This window comes from Rutidosis leptorrhynchoides, unplaced genomic scaffold, assembly GCF_046630445.1.
Source record: "Rutidosis leptorrhynchoides isolate AG116_Rl617_1_P2 unplaced genomic scaffold, CSIRO_AGI_Rlap_v1 contig142, whole genome shotgun sequence".
Taxonomy (NCBI): domain Eukaryota; kingdom Viridiplantae; phylum Streptophyta; class Magnoliopsida; order Asterales; family Asteraceae; genus Rutidosis; species Rutidosis leptorrhynchoides.
In genome coordinates this window covers 1-20,619 of record NW_027266395.1, presented here as the reverse complement: position 1 = coordinate 20,619, position 20,619 = coordinate 1, and the positions used below count along the sequence as shown (strand labels likewise).

The 20,619-nt window shown below is 35.6% G+C and overlaps 4 protein-coding genes, 1 non-coding gene and 1 pseudogene across 5 annotated transcripts; all 6 read right to left on the bottom strand.

The window, feature by feature from the left end:
• Positions 1-232: 232 nt before the first annotated feature.
• LOC139881330 (protein NRT1/ PTR FAMILY 1.1-like) lies at positions 233-2,087 on the bottom strand. Its single transcript, XM_071865823.1, has 5 exons — positions 1,970-2,087; positions 1,424-1,641; positions 699-1,261; positions 439-541; positions 233-331 (listed from the first exon to the last, which is right to left on the bottom strand). Exons 1-5 carry the CDS (start codon positions 2,085-2,087, stop codon positions 233-235), a joined length of 1,101 nt encoding a protein of 366 aa, XP_071721924.1.
• A 1,187-nt stretch (positions 2,088-3,274) lies between these two features.
• On the bottom strand, positions 3,275-7,521 carry LOC139881329 (protein NRT1/ PTR FAMILY 1.2-like; annotated as a pseudogene).
• A 701-nt stretch (positions 7,522-8,222) lies between these two features.
• Positions 8,223-11,158, bottom strand: LOC139881328 (protein NRT1/ PTR FAMILY 1.2-like). Its single transcript, XM_071865822.1, has 4 exons — positions 11,023-11,158; positions 9,397-9,691; positions 8,981-9,176; positions 8,223-8,903 (listed from the first exon to the last, which is right to left on the bottom strand). Exons 1-4 carry the CDS (start codon positions 11,156-11,158, stop codon positions 8,223-8,225), a joined length of 1,308 nt encoding a protein of 435 aa, XP_071721923.1.
• Positions 11,159-11,276: 118 nt separating this feature from the next.
• Positions 11,277-13,806, bottom strand: LOC139881335 (protein NRT1/ PTR FAMILY 1.2-like). Its single transcript, XM_071865825.1, has 6 exons — positions 13,710-13,806; positions 13,408-13,564; positions 12,387-12,941; positions 12,086-12,281; positions 11,445-11,957; positions 11,277-11,345 (listed from the first exon to the last, which is right to left on the bottom strand). The coding sequence occupies exons 1-6, from the start codon at positions 13,804-13,806 to the stop codon at positions 11,277-11,279; spliced, it is 1,587 nt and encodes a 528-aa protein (XP_071721926.1).
• A 2,136-nt stretch (positions 13,807-15,942) lies between these two features.
• On the bottom strand, positions 15,943-16,024 carry TRNAS-CGA (transfer RNA serine (anticodon CGA)). Its single transcript has one exon. It is a non-coding gene; the product is annotated as a tRNA-Ser (tRNA).
• Positions 16,025-17,199: 1,175 nt separating this feature from the next.
• LOC139881336 (probable beta-1,4-xylosyltransferase IRX9H) lies at positions 17,200-18,876 on the bottom strand. Its single transcript, XM_071865826.1, has 3 exons — positions 17,996-18,876; positions 17,549-17,807; positions 17,200-17,370 (listed from the first exon to the last, which is right to left on the bottom strand). Exons 1-3 carry the CDS (start codon positions 18,874-18,876, stop codon positions 17,200-17,202), a joined length of 1,311 nt encoding a protein of 436 aa, XP_071721927.1.
• Between the last annotated feature and the right edge of the window lie 1,743 nt (positions 18,877-20,619).

The window sequence follows — 20,619 nt, the reverse complement described above, 5'->3', positions numbered from 1 at the left end:
TTAAAAAAAACTGTTTTAGCTGAATGTGGTTAGTACTTGAAGGATTGTAGTTTGTATCAGTATGGTTTGTGAGCTTGAGAGGCAGAATATAGAGCTAGTAAGATGTCTTGGGAAGCAAGCTATCATCTATGCCTACAAGTTGTTTGATGAAATGCTTCCAAGAAGCTTCGTTTCGCAAAACTGTGAGTGCCGCACAGAAGTGAACAAAACAGGGAATCGACTCACCGGTTTCCTACACAAGCCAAGCCATGGCGAAGAGAGGTCCGACAAAGCCGAAAGCGCCTGCTGGAATTTCAAAGTTGGGTGTGATGTGCCTGTCCATGGTCTTCACCTGCATGACGAAAAAATCATATTCTCGAGACTATATGGATCACTGAGACACTGATAACGACAGCCACAACAAAAGGAAAAGAAACAGGTTCAAGGTATGCAGCTCACCAGGATGACTTCAATAGAGCCCTGACTAAAAGTTGAATAGAGTATGAATGATGTTGACAAAATTGGAGAAATTTGATCAATGCCTTTAGATCCTCCACTTGATCTACCGTGCAAGGTTCTGAAACTATCTTATCTGAGCTTAAGTTTTGTTGGGCTCTTGTAAGGATGCAAGACTTGTTTAGAAATCTAAAGACAGGTTTAAGCAAATTATAGAGTATGGTGAACCTGCAAAAAAATATAGGCTATACTTAATTAGATACCTTAGTTTATTGCTTGGTATAGTGAGAGGTGATTCCTCTTTGGCATTATAAAACCCATCCATGTCTTCTGATGGTAACTTAAGATTTCTGTGTTTGAACGAAACCACAATAACTCCTGCTAACTCAGAAAACATGCCTTTCCGTGCTTTTAGCTTCACATAAAGTGGAGATGCCACGAAAATTGAGAGTACTGCGAAGAGCAGAAGAATGACAGAAATTTTATAACCTAATTTCCATCCAAGCTGTTCTTGAACATATACAACAACAGTGCCTCCCACAATCACCGCTGGCAAGTTCACCTGAAAGTACCGGCTGATGTATTTATCAAATGAAAGTGATGCTCTTTCTGAGTTATGAATCTTGCTATATAATTGATCAGCACCAAAGGCTAATGAAGATGACTCAATGCCACCTCTCCCAACTGAGATTAATAATAACGAAGAACATATAACAGAAAGTTGGTAGAATGTCGCTGCTTCGCAAGTTTTGGTGGAATTGGAAATATCACATGGTTGAGGCCTTAGATCGGGAAGCATGGTCGTTAACCAGAGCAAAATTGTACCCTGCAGCATGAAAATGTTTTTATTTACCCCTGGAATTATAAATTTAATCTTTTCTCGACCCTTGGATTAATAGAAATTATGATGATCATGAACACCCTCATCAATATATGGTGAATGGTCAAAACTGCAATGAACTTTCTAATGATAAAAAAAGAGACATACCACAAGAATTGAGATGGATCCAAAGGCAATCATAGGAAACCGGCCAAATAAGGAATCTGACAAAATGGCCCCAAAAAATTGCATGGTAGAGGTTGCAGTAGAGAATATGAAGACAATCTTGGTTCCCATTGACAATGGCAATCCATAGGCTCCCATCAAGTATAGAATCATATCTGCCATAAGCGCACAGTATGCCGACGTCTCAAATGCCCAATTTGCTGCCACCAAATATACAAAGTTAAAATTGACTTAATTAATATTCTTCATCATTAGTATGTCACCAAACCTAAGACCATTTAAGTATTGTAATCCCTTTGAACATAAATTTAATCTACAGGATTATAACTTTTGGCTCTCTTTTGTATTCAGCCCAAGAGGGAGTAATCGTCTTGTCCATTCAATCGCTAATCTAAAGATGAATGGTCAAGAGACTCAAGACCAATTACCACCTTGTTTGTTTGATGTAGCCGCTATTGATATGCAATGAAATCGATTGTTAACATAAAAAAATTAAGAAGGATATTTTTTACATGAAGGGTACTTTACCTAAGATGAATGGCAAGGTTTTAAGACCACCGTTTTGATTTTGGGACACCAAAAGCCTTTCTTCGAGCATGTTTACTTGGCCTGTGGCTGTGGAGTCCTCCATTGTCACAAGCTTCATTAGCTCTTGTTCCCCTCTCTTTTAAACAAGAAAGTAAGCACAATTTTTTAATCCTTTTAAATCCATCAACCAACGAAAGCAAATATTGCAAGACACATGGGTTTTGATATGGATTTTAAAATATGAAAGTTATTTTATTGGAAGTTGATTTAACTTATGATTCGTTCAAGAAATTAGTCAAGTATTAATTAATTTTTGCTAGATTGTGCAAATGTACAAGACAACTAGAGCACTCACTAAATTCTTTAATGACATATTATTTTTGAAGTTAAAATACTTTAATTATATGAGTTAGTAACAACTTGAAATTAAGTACTGATATTCACGTTTAGCACCGCCATTGGCGACGGAATTATTTAATACCAGCACAGAACCACCACCGAATCATTTATTGATTAAAAGTATAGATGCAATTAAGTTGAATTTCAATTCTTCATTTCCATTGGAATCGATCAGACCGAAGCTATTCTCATTAAACCTCGAAAAGTTGATTATTCTCATTAAAATAAACAAATTGCTAATGGAGTTTACATAAATAAGTCGCAAAAAGAAACATGAGTTTCAGATGGAGTATGAAGTATATGTAGTATGTAGATTCGCATTAGCTTTTGCGCGCTAATATCATTTCTAAATACTTTAGAATACATATTATGAGAATTGATATGGCTCCTTGATTCTAGTCTATTAAGGCCTTTGACGATTAAGCAAGTTAAAGACGTGCCTACCAATCAGGGCGTGAGCCAAAGGCGGTTCGACTTAAGGGAGCGGACTTGTCCGATAGATTGTATTTTTTTTTTTGGGTGCATATTTACTTTATTGAACCAGGAAAAAACGATTACAACTTAAAACTAAGAACAAACTCAGACGCAACAAACTGCACCTATTACATCAACTCCACCTTCCTAACATCTCCAAAGTGCCTTTCACAATTTGTCCAGGAGCAAGTTAAAAAGCTTACATCGAACTCGTTTCTTCATTGCGAATCCAACTGTGTGCTTAACTTTTGTATGATCTTATTGGAACTAAAATCAATTTGAGATATTCGGCCAAAAAAACTCTGATATTATTTTTAGCTCCACATGAAAGTCAGATGAAATATAATAGTAGGATGCACAACTCTAATTGTTTAACTACCGAACCATGGGTGTTTATTTCATTAACATAACAGAGAATACGAACAAACTTATTCAGTGTTTTATGGCTTGTTTCTCATCCCTATCTTTTACATCTTGATCACCAACAAAAGGACCATAAGCCTTGCAACAAAAAATAAAATACACAAAATTGATTAAACATAAAATGCTTAGAATCCAAAAGAAGTAATCACAATGAGCCTTGTTGATGTTCGTTGACACCCAGCTATCCTTCCCTCCTTTTCCGGTGATGTCGTCGACCGTGCTCAATATGAAGGTCGATAACAAAGGCCCCACTCCCATTCCTACTGAAAGGAGACTGATGCAATACTAGACATGCTTTTGGGCAACTCTTTGATAAAGAGTTCAGTCGTTGCGATCATAGAGAATGCATTGCCAATGCTAGCAAGCATGAGCTTTGGCAGAAGCCAGAATACGGAAATGTCAACATCTGCATGAGGTTTCTCAGTAAAACCTTCCTGAATTGCAGCTTTTCTTCGGAGGCTTTCGACGATTGCTGCTGCAGCCATGGCCAAGGAGGAGCACAGAAGACCAATGCCCATTCTCGTTTTAATGCTGAGACTTACCGGTCTTCTCGAGATTTTTGATGCTAAGGGAATGATTATGTGAATCAGAGAACAACAAGCAAGTTATGGAGAAGATAAGTCCGAATGAGCTGATAGAGCCTGCTGGAATTTCAAAGTTGGGTGTAATGTGCCTGTCCATTGTTTTCACCTGCAATATGACAAATTCACATTCTAGAGACTATATGCATCACTGATAATAACAACAACCACAACGAAAAGAAAAGAAAGAAGTAAGAACATCAAGGTATGCAGCTCACCAGGACGACTTCAATAGAGCCCTGACTAAAAGCTGAATAGAGTAGGAATGACGTTGACAAAATTGGAGTAATTTTGATCAATGCTTTTAGTTCCTCCACTTGATCTACCGTGCAAGGTTCTGAAGCTATCTTATCTAAGCTTAAGTCTTGTTGGGCGCTTGTAAGGATGCAAGACTTGTTTAGAAATCTAAAGACAGGTTCAAGTAAATTTTATATCAGTATGGTGAACCTGTGAGATAATGTGTCGGTAAAGACTTTTTAACTTAGGCTATACTTAAGTAGATACCTTAGTTTACTGCTTGGTTTGGTGAGAAGTGATCCCTCTTTGGCATTATAAAATCCATCCATGTTGTCTGATGGTAACTTAAGTTTTCTGTGTTTGAACGAAACCAAAATCACTCGTGCTAACCCACCAAACATGCCTTTCGTTCCTTTTAGCTTCACATAAAGTGGAGATGCCACGAAAATTGAGAGTACTGCAAAGAGCAGAAGAATGACAGAAATTCCATAGCCTAATTTCCATCCAAGACAGAAATTCCATAGCCTAATTTCCATCCAAGATGTTCTTGAACATATACAACACCAGTGCCTCCCACAAAGACAGCTGGCAAGGTCACCTGGAAGTACATGCTAATGTATTTATCTAAGGAAAGTGATGATGTTTCTGGGTTATGAATATTGCTATATAATTGATTGGCGCCAAAGGCTAATGAAGATGACTCAATGCCACCGCTCCCGACTGAGACTAAAAACAGTGAAGAACATATAACTAGAAGTTGATAGAATGTCGCCGCTTCGCAGGTTTTGGTGGAATTGGAAACATCACATTGTTGAGGCCTTAATTCTGGAATCATAGTCGTTAACCAGAGCAAGATTGTACCCTGCAGCATGGAAACAATTTTATTTATTTCTGGAACAATATTACAACCTCCGTCCCAAAATTCTAATGATGAAGGTGAAACATACCACAAGGACTGAGATGGATCCAAAGGCAATCACCGGAAACCGACCATAGAAGCAATCTGACAAAATGGCCCAAAAAATTGCATTGTAGAGGTTAAAGTAGTTAATATGTAGACAATCTTGGCTCCTATTGACAATGAAAGTCCATATTCTCTCGTCAGGTATAGAATCATATCTGCCATAAGTGCAGAGTATGCTATTTTCTCAAATGCCCCATTTCCTGTAAAAAAAATAACCACCAACATGCTAGTTAAACTTAATCTATATATGCTTACATTGGTACTTTACCTAAGAACATTATTGTAATTAAGACCATTATTGTAATTCCATAACACTAACAATCTGTGATTGAATTTTTTACACAAATGGTACTTTACCTAAGATGAATGGCAAGGTTCTTAGGCCACCCTTTTGATTTTGCGACACCAAAAGCCTATCTTCCAGCATGTTTACTTGGTCGATCTGTTGAGTCCTCTATTGACACTGTTGAATTTGTGGTGAGCAGATGAGGAGAAGACGAACAGGGAAGAAGGATCTTTTGACTCTTTTGACTTTCTCTGATTTTGACTTCAGTATCTTTAAATCTTCATTGGCACAATTTGTAATCCTTTTAAATCCATCAACCAAATCTCGTTAGACACATGGGTTGGGAATTGGGATATGGAGTATAAAATATGAAAGTTATTTTATTGGAAGATGATGAAGTCATGTGGAGAGAGGTTAAAAATCTAGCTAGTCTTGCGGTTTTTTTTTTTTTTTTTTGATGATAAGCTAGTCTGGCAGTAGGTTTATTTCTCTGACATGTTTAATAAATTAACTGTAGCTATGTCTCTCCATACCCCATAGTTTTTAATTTGTCTCCATATTCTATAAATTTGGTTTTAAATTTTTTATCAGTACAAGTGGGGTGGCATGCATGACATTAGTTGAAATGAAGTTTTGAACGGGAGAGTGGTGACTGTCTTTGAAAAAATTTTGTTCACTGTATTGTCGGCAGGGAAATGGTAGATAAATTTTCTTTTCTTTTTTTAAATTCAAAGAGCTTTTCCATTAAACTGAAAAACGAGTCCAAATGGACGAGGTTCGCCACATGACGTGGTAAGTTATTAAAATAAAATGAAACTAATGAAACGATTGAAATCAAATGAGATAAGCTATGAGCCGGTTTGTTGCCATCTCTTTTAACAAAACTAAAATAATATGAATCAAAGAAAGTTCCTGCTTTATGCTTGATTTCACTAATTATGTTTCCACAAGTTGAGAAACTCCGTCCATCCTTCTGCAGTTCCATTATAAGATTCTTACAATCCCCTTCCAAAATGATCCGTTTAGGTCCCATTGATATAGCCAAGTCAATGCCCTTGAGAGCAGCCACTGCCTCAGCTTGTATTGCATTTTCTTGTCTTCCAAGTCTCCCAGATATAGCAGCAATACAAAGTCCTGTACTATCTCTAGCCAATACCCCAAATGGTAGATAAATTAAATTTCAAAGTTCTACATGAAAATAGGTTCCATTTTAAAATATAGTATTTAGAAAACATGGAATGAGCAAAGATCTAAAGTTGTTTTTTTTTTTTTTGATAGTTCATCAATTAATTCAATTCAAATATTTTATTTAAGTTATCTTCCCAAGAAAAATTATATTGCTTTTTAAATTTATTTATATGTAGACTTAAGCTTTCACATATATTAAATTAGGTTTTATAAATATGAAATTAAATATAGGTAAAATTTTATAGTAAGTTAATGAGATAAATATTGTAAAGTGAGATAATAAAACATTTGGCCGAGAAATAAAGAACAATGTAATAAAACAATGAAGTCTAACCTAATTAATTAATATGATTTAGAAATTATTTTTGAGGTTTAGATAATAATTATTTATATAAATAGATGACGATTTTAAAGAATTTTTTTGTCTTTAAATAATTGAAAGTTTACATAATTACTCTTTCTCTTTCTTTCCACTAAAAAAAAAGTGAAGATATTATTTAAATAAAAAAGAAAAATAATAAAATAGTAAAATAAATATAAATATAAATATAAAATTTTTCTTGAAAATAATGTCATTGATATTACCAAAACACCTTAAAACATCAACTAAAAAAATACAAAAGGAGTGGATAACGAGACTACAGGCAACGACGGAGGATTAAGTTAACAACGATTTATTATTATTGGTATTGTAAATAGACTCTGAATTATAAAAATTACTTATATTTTTATTATGTGTCATACATATTATTTGTATATGTTGGATAGAATAATTATCTAAGTTGTCTACGTGGCAGCAAATATTCTGTCAAGTGTGCACAGTCAGTGCCACGTAAGCGACATGTCACCTGCTTACTCAGCAAAAATGACAAGTATGTACAATCAGTGTCAAGTATGTACAATCAGTGTCACGTAAACGACATGTCACCTGCTTATTCAGCAAAAATGACACGTCATCATCTTCAACCTTTCTCATTTTTGCTGAGTAAGCAGGTGACATGTCGCTTACGTGACACTGACTGTGCACACTTGACAGAATATTTGCTACCACGTAAGCAATTTTTTGACGAAAATATGATTTTATTAGAAAAATTTAACGGACGAATATAATTTTATTAGCTTTCGAGATACGAACTTATTAAAAATTTGAATCTTGAGGTAGGAAAAATGCTATTATTCCGGAACTTTAAACAGAGAAAACTTGATATGAAATGTGAACTTTTCCAGTGCAAATTCCTTGACCTCAAATTAAAAGGTACCATGGAACTCGTCTCATCGTTGCGAATCCAACCGTGTGCTTAATTTTTCCTGAATCGACTTAACCAGAAAATCCCCAAAACGATTGCAACCTCGTCAGTCAAACCCTAATTAAAATACACCATTTTAGACACTTTCGTTCAAATTCTTTGATGCAGAAACATCATAAAGGTTGCCACGAACAATAACCCTCTCACAATTTTGAAGATCGGTTCTCGATGTTGCTTTTAGAAATTTCACCATTTGGTCCTCATATATCTGTCTGCTTTCATGTGGTCCTCTTGTCAGTAAACATGATCATAAACTCTCAATTAAAAATAACTTCAAAAAAAAAAAAAAACTCTCAATTAATTTGCCAGATGAGGGAAATATGCTAATCAGGGAGTGCCGGCGGTGAGATTATCCAGTTTATTAACATAACGGGGAAATACGTACAAATTTTCATTAGTGTTTTATGGCTTTCTCCTCATCCCTATCTTTTACATCTTGATCACCAATACAAGGACCATAAGCCTTGCAACAAATTAAAAAATACACAAAATTGATCAAACTTAAAATGCTTAGAAGCCAAAAGAAGTAATCGAAATGTGCCTTATTGACGTTCGTTGACACCCAGCTATCCTTCCCTCCTTTCCCAGTGACGTAATCGATCATGCTAAATATGAAGGTCAATAACAATGGCCCCATTCCCACTCCTATTGTAGGGATGACTGATGCAACACTAGACATGCTTTTGGGTAACTCTTTGAGAAAGAACTCAGCAAGTCCGATCATAATAAATGCATTGCCTATGCCACTGAGTAAGAACTTTGGCAGAAGCCAGGAAGCGGAAATGTTGACAACTGCAAGAAGTTTGTCAGCAAAGCCTTCCTGAATTGCAGCTTTTCTTCGGAGGCTCTCTACGACGGCTGCTAAGGCCATAGCCAAGGAGGGGGACAGAAGACCAATTCCTAGTCTTGTTTTAATGCTGATACTTACAGGTCTGCCCAAGATTTTCGATGCCAAGGGAATGATTAGGTGATCATAGAGAGCAAGCCAAATTATGGAGAAGAGAAGTGGGAGTGAGGTAAAAAAGCCCGCTGGAATTTCAAAGTTGGGTGTAAGGTGCCTTTCCATGGTCTTCACCTAAAAGAAGGGATAATCAATTAAATCATAGAGTGGAGTGAGAAAAACAAGCAAGAGCTTCAAGGTTGGCAGCTCACCAGGACGACTTCAATAGAGGACTGGCTAATAGCTGAATAGAAGATGAATGATGTTGACAAAATTGGAGCAACTTTGATCAATGCTTTTAGTTCCTCCACTTGATCTACCGTGCAAACTCTACTTGGCTCTAAAACATTCTTATCTAAACTAAAGTCTTGTTTGGCATTCGAAATGATGCATGACTTGTTTAGAAATCTAAAGACATTATAGGTTAAATCAAATTTTAGAGTCATGGTGAATGAGATAATTGACATTAAAAAAATTTCAAATTAGGCTATACTTAATTAAGTACCTTAGTTTTGTGCTTGGTATAGTGAGGGGTGATCCTCTTTGGCATTGTAAAATCCATCCATGTCATCTGATGGTAACTTTAGATTTCTGTTTTTAAAAGAAACCACAATCACTTGTCCTATACCGGCAAAAAGGCCTTTTTTTTGCTTTTAGCATCACATAAAGAGGAGACGCGGCAAAAAATGAGAGTACTGCAAAGAAGAGAAGAATGATAGAAATTCCAAACCCCAATTTCCATCCAAACCGTTCTTGAACATATACAACACCACTGAGTCCCACAAAGTTCGAAATCAACATCACCTGGTAGTACCGGCTAATGTATTTATCTAGGGACAATGAAGCTCTCTCTGAGTTATCGGTACTATCGAATTGATCAACACCAAAGGCTAATAAAGATGACTTAATGCCACCACACCCAACTGAGATTAAAAATAATGAACAGCATACAACTAAAAGTTGGCAAAATGTTGCAGGTTTGGGAGGATTCATCACATTGTTGAGGCCTTAGTTACGGAATCATGGTCTTTAACCAGAGCAATATTGTTCCCTGCAGCATCGAAAGTACGTTTTTATTTACTTCAGGTTCGTTCTACCTGGACTGGACATGAAGAAATTTCGAGAAAAAATTCCATGAAAAAATCTTCAATTAGCTCTTGCTCCTCCGTGTGAATTAATATGGAAGGAAGCCTAGTTTTCAATCCTTTTTAATCAATCAACCAACAAAAGCAAACCTTTAAGAACACATGGGTTTTTTATATGGAATATAAAATAAGAAATGATTTATTGGAAGATGCTATAACTCATTAGCTGTCTTATGATTTGTTTGATAAGTTAGTTATTTTAATGCGTCAGAATTAGTATTGTATCTCATATCTTCATATTTAATTATGATTTCCGCTAGATATAATATAGGGCAAATGAAAAAAGACAACAAGAGAAGCCACTAAATACTTTAATATTGAATGAAGATATTCAGAAAAACAAAGAAACTTTATTGATATGAGTTAATAATTAATAACAACTTGAAAGTACTGATTCACGTTGTTAGCACCACCATTCGCAACGGAGTTATTTAATAGCAGCACCGAACCACCTACGGTCTACGGAGTCGAAGAGAGAGAAAGCTGTTAAATGGCGATGAACAATACGCATTTGTTGATCTCTCCCGGTGCAAGTAGAACTTTAGATTACTTCTTTACGATAAGAATTGATCAGTCTGAAACGATATATTTATCAAACATCGAAAAGTCAATGATTCTCATTAACATAAAAAGAAATCGCTAAAAGAAATATGGGTTTCATAAAATATTTTATTCTCCATTATTAGCTTTGTGCTAATATAATTTCTTTAATTGATTACTTAATTTACAGCTTAATTATTGTACTTACTACATTAAATAAATATATACTTTAGAATGGATCGGACTTAAATAGCTTGTAGCCTAAAATTTTGGCCTGTGAGGCCAACATCCTCATGTGGAAAGGCTGCACAAGCTGGAGCAAAATTTAGCTCGGGATGGCATATATATAACACCTATATTAGCACGAGTCATATAAGCAGCCCCACTTAGATTCACAGCCGTTAGTTACTTGTCGTTCAAGTAAGTTCCATCAGTTTCATTAGCACTTGGCTTGAGCCAAGTCTAATAATACTAATACTATTAATTTTTGAATGATCAGCATCCACTATATACTTTAGAATGGCTCGATCATACAATAAATGCTTCGTTGGGCTGAGAAGAACTACAACCGAGCTCCGGCCAGTCGTCGGCTCTGTTATGTTCTGTTCTTTTGCGGTTAGAAATTTCAATTTTAGCTCTGCCGGCGTACTGCTTTTTCAACCAAACCGCTATTTTCTTTTGCGCGTGCGATGCACGTTTCTTCATTTTATCCAAGCAAAGCTCTTCCTCGGTCAGATATGAAGAATTATTGCACCATATCAACAACACTGTGTTGATGTTTATAGTATTAACAGAACGGAGAAGTACATACAAATTAACTTATTTAGTAGTGTTTTATGGCTTCCTCCTCATCCCTAACTTTTACATCTTCATCAACACAAGGACCATAAGCCTTACAACAAAAAATATAATACACAAAATTGATTAAACATAAAATGCTTAGAAGCCAAAAGAAGTAATCAAAATGAGCCTTGTTGATGTTTGTTGACACCCAGCTATCCTTCCCTCCTTTTCCAGTGATGTTGTTGACAGCGCTAAATATGGAGGTCAATAACAATGGCCCCATTCCCATCCCTATAGCAGGGAGGACCGATGCAATACTAGACATGCTTTTGGGTAACTCTTTAATAAAGAATTCAGTCAGTCCGATCATAGCAAATGCATTGCCTATGCCACCAAATAACTCCTTTGGCAGAAGCCAAAATACGGAAATATTGACAACAGCAAAAGGTTTGTCAGCTAAACCTTCCTGAATTGCTGCTTTTCTTCGGAGGCTCTCTATGAATGCTGCTGAAGCCATAGACAAGGAAGAGCATAGAAGACCGATCCCTACTTTTGTTTTAATGCTGAGACTTACTGGTCTTCCCAAGATTTTAGATGCTAAGGGAAGGATTATGTGATCGTACAGAGCAAGCCAAGTTATGGAGAAGAGAAGTGTGAATGAGCCGAAAGAGCCTGCTGGAATTTCAAAGTTGGGTGTGAGGTGCCTGTCCATGGTCTTTAACTGCAAAATAAGATAATAAGAGAAGTGTGAATGAGCCAAAGAGCCCGCTTCTTTTGTTGTTAAAAACACAGCAAAGAAGCCCCAAATCCTAGAATTGAGGAAATAAAAAAACCAGTAATGCAGCTCACCAGCACAACTTCAATAGAGGCCTGACTAAGCGTTGAATAAAAGATGAATGATGCTGACAAAATTGGAACAACTTTTATCAATGCTTTTAGTTCCTCCACTTGATCTACCGTGCAAAGTCTACTTGGATCCATAACAATCTTTTCCGGAGTAAAGTATTGATCGTGGTTTGTAATGATGCAAGCCTTGTTTAGAAATCTAGAGTCACAGGTTGAAGTAAAATTTTTTGAAGTCTTGAATCATGGTAAATGTGAGACAATTCGACAGCAAAAACTCTTCAACTTAGGCTATGTTAATGGTTACCTTAGTTTAGTGCTTGGTATAGTGAGGTGTGATCCCTTTTTCGCATTGTAAAATCCATCCTTGTCGTCGGATGGTAACTTAAGATTTCTGTTTCTAAATGAATAGAGAATCACTCGTCCTAACCCAACGAACATGCCTTTCCTTGCTTTTAACTTCACATAAAGTGGAGACGGCCCGAAAAATGAGAGTACTGCAAAGAACAGAAGAACGACAGAAACTCCAAAACCCAATTTCCATCCAAACCGTTCTTGAACATAAACAACACCAGTGAGTCCCAAAAGGATCGAAGTCATCGTCACCTGGTAGTACCGGCTAATGTATTTATCTAAGGAAAATGATGCTGTCTCTGAGTAATCAGTACTATATATCTGGTCTGAACCAAAGGCTAGCAAAGATGACTTAATGCCGCCGCTCCCAACTGAGATTAAAACTAGAGATGAACATAGAACAAAAAGTTGGTAGAATGTTGCCGCTTCACAGGTTTTGATGGAAACATCACATTGTTGAGGCCTTAGTTCTGGCATCATGGTCGTTAACCATAGCAAGGACTGTACCCTGCAACATCATAACATTTTTTATCACATCAGATTCTACCTCCCATTATCTTATTTTGCCCATGACTATATTGATTGCCAGTTTAACTTGGCTAGTACAGTATTAGTGCCAACCACGGCATGGCCTAATTGTTAAGGCACGCACATGCCTCCTCCCACAGATTGAAGTGGAAACTTATAAAAAAAATACGCAGCCCGAAATAAATAAAAATATTACTAAATAAATATTGTCCAGTGAAGATTAAGCTCTGGATTGATTATTCCAATTCATGCATTGAACTCCCCATTCTAACACAATAATCGTCACATGCAATCTAAGATATATGCATAGATCTTTCCAGGTGGCATATCATATTGAAAGCAGGCTCAACTCATATTTAAACAAGACTAGGATGTTATTACGTACAAGAAGGAATGAGATGGATCCAAAGCCGATCATAGGAAACCGACCAAAGAAGCAATCTGACAAAATGGCCCCGAAAAATGGCATGATTAAGGTTGCAGTAGACCATATGTACACAATCTTGGTTCCCATTGACAATAGCAGTCCATAGTCTCCCATCAAATACAGAATCATATCTGCATGAATCGCATAGTATGCCATCGTCTCAAATCCCATATTTGCTGTCAAAAAAAATAACCCATTAAAGTTAAACTTGCTCAATTTGACTAGTCATATGCTACTTATATCAAGCAAGTCACCAAAGCTAAAACCATTTAACTGTAATCCCATAATAGTGGTGACTGAATATATAAATCATATATTTACCTAAGATGAAGGGCAATATTTTAAGACCACCCTTTTGATTTTGGGACACCAAAAGCCTTTCTTTCAGCATGTTTACTTGATCTGTGGAGTCCTTCATTGACACAAAGCTTCAATAGCTCTTGCTCCTCTGTGTTAAGCAAGAAAGAAGCACAAATTTAATCCTTTTATTAATTAAACAATGCACGAAATCGTTAAAAATCACATGGGTATGGTACGGAGTATAATATATGAAATTATTTTATTAGAAGATGCTAAAACTTAGTAGCTATCCTATGATTTGTTTTATAAATTAGATACTTTTGTGCATATGAACAAAAGACAAAGCATCTTTTACACTTGGTGATGCATTTTGAGACGAAGAGGGAGAATTAGTTAACTACTCTCTCCGTTCCAAATTAGATGCTAATATAAATATAATTTTTTGTTCTAAATTATATGTAAATTTTGACAAATTTAAGGAACATTAGTTATGTTTATCCATTATACTCTCATGTATTCAATTCACCAACTTCACCATCTCCACGCTCATGTCCCCATGCATTCTCCTCATGCATTTTATTATTAGTTGCAATTTTAGGGACTTTTTAATCTCTACAACCATAATTATATTGAAAAATAAACTTATGTGATGGTAATTTTTTTAGTTTGTGTGAAATCACATATATTAGTATCTAATTTTATTTTTTATAAGTATATCAAATGGTTTGTTTTGATTGCGAACGTGAAAGAAAACTAATCGATCTGTTTTGCTTGATAGATTAGCTCTTGCTCCTCTCAGTTAATTAAGCAAGAAAAGGAACCTCAATTATTTATCCTTTCAAATAAATCAATCCACCAATAAAAGCATGTCTTTTACAAACATATGGGTTTGATATGGATCCCTCGATATGAAGATATTTTATTGGTTGATGCCAAAACTCATTACTGTGCTTTGGCCTATGATTTTCATTAATTATTTTTTTCTGGATAGGGCAAATGAACAACTAGACAATAAGTGTAGTAAAAAGGAACAAGACAACTAGTGGATGGAACATCAAAAACAAGAAAAAGAAAAGGCCAAGAAAAAAAATGAGCACCCACTAGTCCCTACATACTTTATTGGATGTCCTCGAAGGGACTCTGTAAATAAAGCTTTGGATTTTATTTCTCAAATGATAAAAAATAGTTTTTCTGTAGAATGCAGGAGCCATTGGAGTGAAAGTATGAACTAATTCGTCGGGCTGAGCAGAACCCCAAGTCGAAAGAAAGCTCTAATTATGTCTATTCGTCGGGCTGGAATCGTAATTCAATTTTTGCTCAGGAAATTAAGTAGACCCACTCACTAGACTAATTTGGTAAGTTGTCAACTCATCATTTAATCCGACAAGTTAATGAGCTTTGATTGTCAGTTATTTGTCTCTCCGACGTGGGTTCATTTGGGTTTTGAAGTCGATAAGTATGTTTCTTTGTTAAGAACTCAAGACGTTGTTTCTATTGTTGTACATATATACCTTGAGATTAGCAATAAATAACATAGTATTAACATGAAGGAAGAAAGATCCTTTTAACGACGTAACAATAAAATTGTGTTATCACATTTAGTAATAAAAGAAATTGCTTAAATAGAGAAAAAACTGCATTCGATTCAAATGGCGATTCAAATGTTAATGCTCCAGCTTCCATAGATGGAAAAATGTGAATATTTATACAATTATTTGGTCTTGGGATCTTGAACCTTGATTTTTAGACGTTTAAAAGATTGTCGCGAAGTCGAGACAAAGTCAATGCTATGACGGATCGCCGTACAGAGAATCAACGCAAAACCGAGCTTTACATTAGCCTCCACGAATGTTGAATAATGATGGAGGAGAAGAGAGAGTCCATCTTTGAGATCAAAGAAAGCAATGGAGAAGATAGTTAGAGAAAATGTTAATAAGAGGACATTCATGACCACAAATACAAGAATGAGAATTGCAAAAGATATGAATGAACCGTAGAGAAGTGAAACCAGGATTAGATCCAAGTTTGGTATCATCTTTTCTTTTTCAATTTTGGAGATAATAGAGAGATTTGTTGATTGAAGAGATGATTTTAAAGAGAAGGAATGAAGTGAAGTGCACTCATTCTAAACTTTCCATCCTTCTTAAGTGGCAGAATATACATTGTTGAAGAAAGATTAAAACTTGAAAGCCATTTGAATTAGTTAGCAAAAACAAAGTCCAGGTTTCTTCTAATAGAAAAAAGGTTCAAAGGTCGTCGACAGCAGGATTCGAACCTGCGCAGGCAAAACCCAACAGATTTCGAATCTGTCTCCTTAACCACTCGGACATATCGACTTTTGGCACTAAAAGAGACACAGAAAATATATATTATGTATTTGTTTCATATCAGAGTGGTCAAGAAAGGAGACAGAAATGAATTCACGACTGAGTTTATAGAATTTTCTTAAAACTCCGGGGCCATACTGTTTGTTTAAATGGCCGCAAAATTTTGTCAGATTTTCAATTTTGGTGTCGATTTGATTTGATTCGGTTCCATTACCCGGCCCATGAACTAGTCCGAGGAAAGATTTATCCACCAGTAGCACACGAGAGGGATTTCGCGAAACTCTCAAGACAGCCTCAAAAAGATAAGTCGACTCACTAAGACCAGACCAGACCTTTCAAGTATTTTTCGTTGAAACTCGAGATTTTCAGCTGTGAACGTTCCGGTATGTCTACGACATTTCCTAGCATCAGATGGGTTGTAAACAAGTCAGATTCATACATGTTTTGGTCTGGTAAGGAAATAAAGGGTGGATAAAAACATTAGAAAGGTCGAACACAGGATTACAGATGCAAGATGATTCATGATTGAATCTGACTTGTTCCCAAAAATGGGCCACTACGGTCCGGGGTATTGGTTTGGTTAAAGTCTCTGGTCGAGATAATTTGATAACATCACCATTTTTTTAATTTTAATATATATTCATAATTGTCGAACCAGAATTGACATATTCACCTGTCGAACTTACAAAACAACCTCCTCAATTTCACTGCTTTACAATTAACATCCAAATGGGTGTTGCAATATGAAGTAAAATACTCAAAATTGATTTCAGCTAAAATCTGCATCATATAAAAGCTAAAGGACAAAAATGACAGATACACTTCTCGAATCACACGAAAGGAAAGATGGTTTTCACTTTTTACCATCGATTCCTTAAAAATTTGACACTGAAAAACAGTTGTTATGGGCTCAAATCGCTACTGTACAGACAAAAATGTTTACATTTTTGCCTCTTAATAAATCCGCAAGCCTGCCTAAGAGAAGATGGTGTACTTTAAGAGCCTGTAATTTGCACGAACGAGTTGTCTTTTGTCACAAGCAACATGCTTCGTGGTTACCTAAAAGAATCATAGCACAATCTTGATTGATTTTCTTCTACTTTAGAAATCATTGTCGGTAAAGAAATTAAGACAGGAAATCAGAAACCTACTTTCCCTAATTATGTCCTCTGTTTCCAGGAATCTTAGGAAAGAGGGATTACGGCATTGAGATTACTCTTCAGGACCCAATTGTTAGGGTAGGCTGAATCAGATGATTCTAGGTCTACATGCCAAACCAAAATTCTCGAGCAACCTGACAATAGACCTTCCATTTGGTTTTCATCTTCCACTAGCTGTTCAATAAATGCACTGGTCTGCAAAATCAAATATGTGGCGTCAGTCAACCATTCTATATAGTTTGTTCTATCAAGTTAAAACATATATGGATATATCATGTATGGATCATGGATGGCTGTAATAGTAACTTTTAAACAAAGTTTGTGACAAAAATGGATGAGAAAAAAGTTAAGAGCAAAAATAAGGAACACTAACTTGGATTCTATCTTTGAGTGTGTCAAGCTGCCGAATCGGTTCAAGAGTCGGTCGACGCCATCTCTTTGGATCCCAAAGAATAGTACTATTGAATGCAAATCCTGACATTTCAGCATGGAATCTCCGAAATCTCTGGTATCTCCTACTCAATCCATTCAAGTGCCATCCAATAACTTCGGTTCCATTACAAACCGGGCCATCCCAAATGGCTCTACTTTTGTCTCCTAATAATTGACCCACTGGCCACGTCCCAAATCTCCTACAACTCACAACAATGAAAAGGATGAATACATACAATTATCACTCATAGTTGTATTAAACAGACTACCTCAGGTTTGGATTTTACTTTAGGAGTCACTTCTTTATAGTTTTTATTTGCATTTTGTGATCTTCTTCCAAAGAAAGCAAGTTTAGTAAGGAAAAAAATTTAATAACCAAGTGAAATACCTGATCTCTCTCATTTGCTTGAAAAGATCGGCTGAGTAAATGTTGTCATCATCGGCAAAGTAGACAATTCCATCAAGATGGTGTTTCTCAATATGAGATAATGCCATATTCCTCTGGTCTACTTTTCTATCTTTAACGCCAGTCAAATTCTTTGTATCGCAAACAAGATGCCTGTACATGACTCCAGTTTTCCGAAGGATGTCAGCTGTTTCCTCAGATTGGGAGACCATTTCTACCACTATCCACAATAGAGGAGGTGGGACCAACTTTAACGTGTGGGCTAAACGCTTCAAATAGTCAGCTTGAACTGGTCTATTATATGTTGGGGTCACAATTATCAAAAGCTTTCGAGTCTCCAAATCGAGAAAAGACTGGTTATCATAGGAACTTCTAGCAAAAATCTCATCGACGGATTCCAGTTTCATTGGTGGTAGATCCAAAGAAACATTGTTCTCAACAACATCCCCGTAGGTTACATTTCCAATATCCGTACGAGACATCTCAAAGGAAAGAGCTTGTTGCTTCGAAATAAGATTCATGGATGAAGTATTATTCATCGACACGAAAGGGGTAATCCCAATGAAAACCCCAACAACAAAACAAATAGAGAAATGGAAAAGTGCTCTCCTCCAAAGTTTTCCCATAGGTTTTGACCTCTCCCTAGAAGATCTTGTCGAGAAAACACTGAGTACAAAAGCTTGTGAATCTACATTACCAAATAGTGAAGACAGCAATCCACCTCCAGATGGTGGATCACTAATGTTGTCTTTGTCTGTACAAGACGAAGTTTTTGATAGGGGAGAAGAAACCGAACATGCTTCCCTATTCAGTAAAATTCCAGGTCTAGGAATCGGAGACAAACTTCTTCTAATGGAAGCCATTACAACCAATCCAGTACCTTGCACAAACTAACTAACAAAATATCCTAATCAGCTCGAAACGCATCAAATCGATTCCAACTTTCTTCGCCTAATCTTATCAGGAGCTTCACAACAGCAGCCAATATTCATACTAAACATATTTTCGCAGCCATTAAAGTTTCAAACTTTCTTAATTTTCACCAGTGCCCCGTGAAGTAACTCAGAATCTATTGCAAAAATATACTTGATCTACATTAGCTTTAACAAATCATACAAGCAAAATGAACTCGGGTAGCTAATAATAAATCAAATCAAAGTAAATTCAATCTAAAGACTAAATTTTGAATGCACCCAAAGCTTGAAATGGTAACCAAATTACCGTTAAGTGGCAAATGGGTCTTGTATATTATGCAACAGAGGTGGACAGAGCTAGCAAGCAGCTTTAAGATTTTTTCTCAGGTGAGCATCAAACGGTGACGTTTTGGATCTCTAAAGCAGCAAAGTTTCATTTCATAACACTGGGAAACAGAGATAAGTCAGTTTTGGAATTCCCAGTTTGAGAGAGAAACATTAGACAGCAGATAGATGGTGACATACACACAGTATGGCCTCTCCCAATCGAAAGAGATTCCGACACAAAAAATAAATAAAATAAATTAACTAAAAGATTAGATTTTTGGCTGGTCTTTATTGGGTCGATGACACGTGTAGGGAGATAACTAGTTGTCCACCAAACCAGAACTTATGAACCGTTGGATCTATCTTTTCCTTTGACTTTAGTTGATGAAGTGTGTAACTGTTTGAGATGTGAATAAATTTTAATTAGTTTTAAGGAGCCATGCATTGCATAGCCTTGTTTCATAATCAAATTTGACTAAGTATTGTATTAGGTATCGTAATTCTACAGTGTAAATTTTGTATTGAATATTATTATTATATTAGTATAGATTATTTCATTTTCAGTTTACTTTGTTTGAAATTAAATATTTGACTTGTTAATTTCTTTTAGTAATAAAATCTACGATCTCAAATTGTATCAAGAATTAGAAAACAAACTTCAAAATAATAAAATAAATAAGTAAAAAACAAAGTCATGAATCTTTATCTCATGATGAATTTCGATGGCATCATATTCCCTTTTTTTCACTACTCACTAGGAGAATAGCGCAAAAATCTTCCCTTTCTTTAACTGATTGGTTAACAATAAGTAAATGATTTATTCAAAACAAAACAATTACTACTATTTTCATTTCAAAATAAATGATGTTTTGAATTTTAATGATATGTGTAATTAATTAGGTATATCAAGGAAATTTTTATATAAAAAAAAAATTCAAACTTTTCGAAATTGAACAAAACAACATGCATGGCTTAAAAAATATTTTATTTAAAAAATATTCTCATTACATCTATTAATTATACATGTCATTAAAATTCAAAACATCGACTATATTGAAATAAAAGGAGAAAAAGATATAAAATTATATTCTGAATGAATTTGGATTATGTGATTTTGTTTCAAAGGCTAAATTGAATAATGCAAGTTATTCTAACCAGATCTGTTGGTTGAGTGACTTTTGGGATGGATTTTTATTTTGGGAAATAATGCAAGTTATCTCTTATCCTGTTTGAAAGTTAAAAATTGTATCCATTGCACTTGAGATATTTAGCATTAACTTCAAATAAATCTTGAAATTGTAGATTAATGACTAACAGCTATGATGAATATGAAGATTTTCAAAGGAGGATACGTTACTGCCTTCA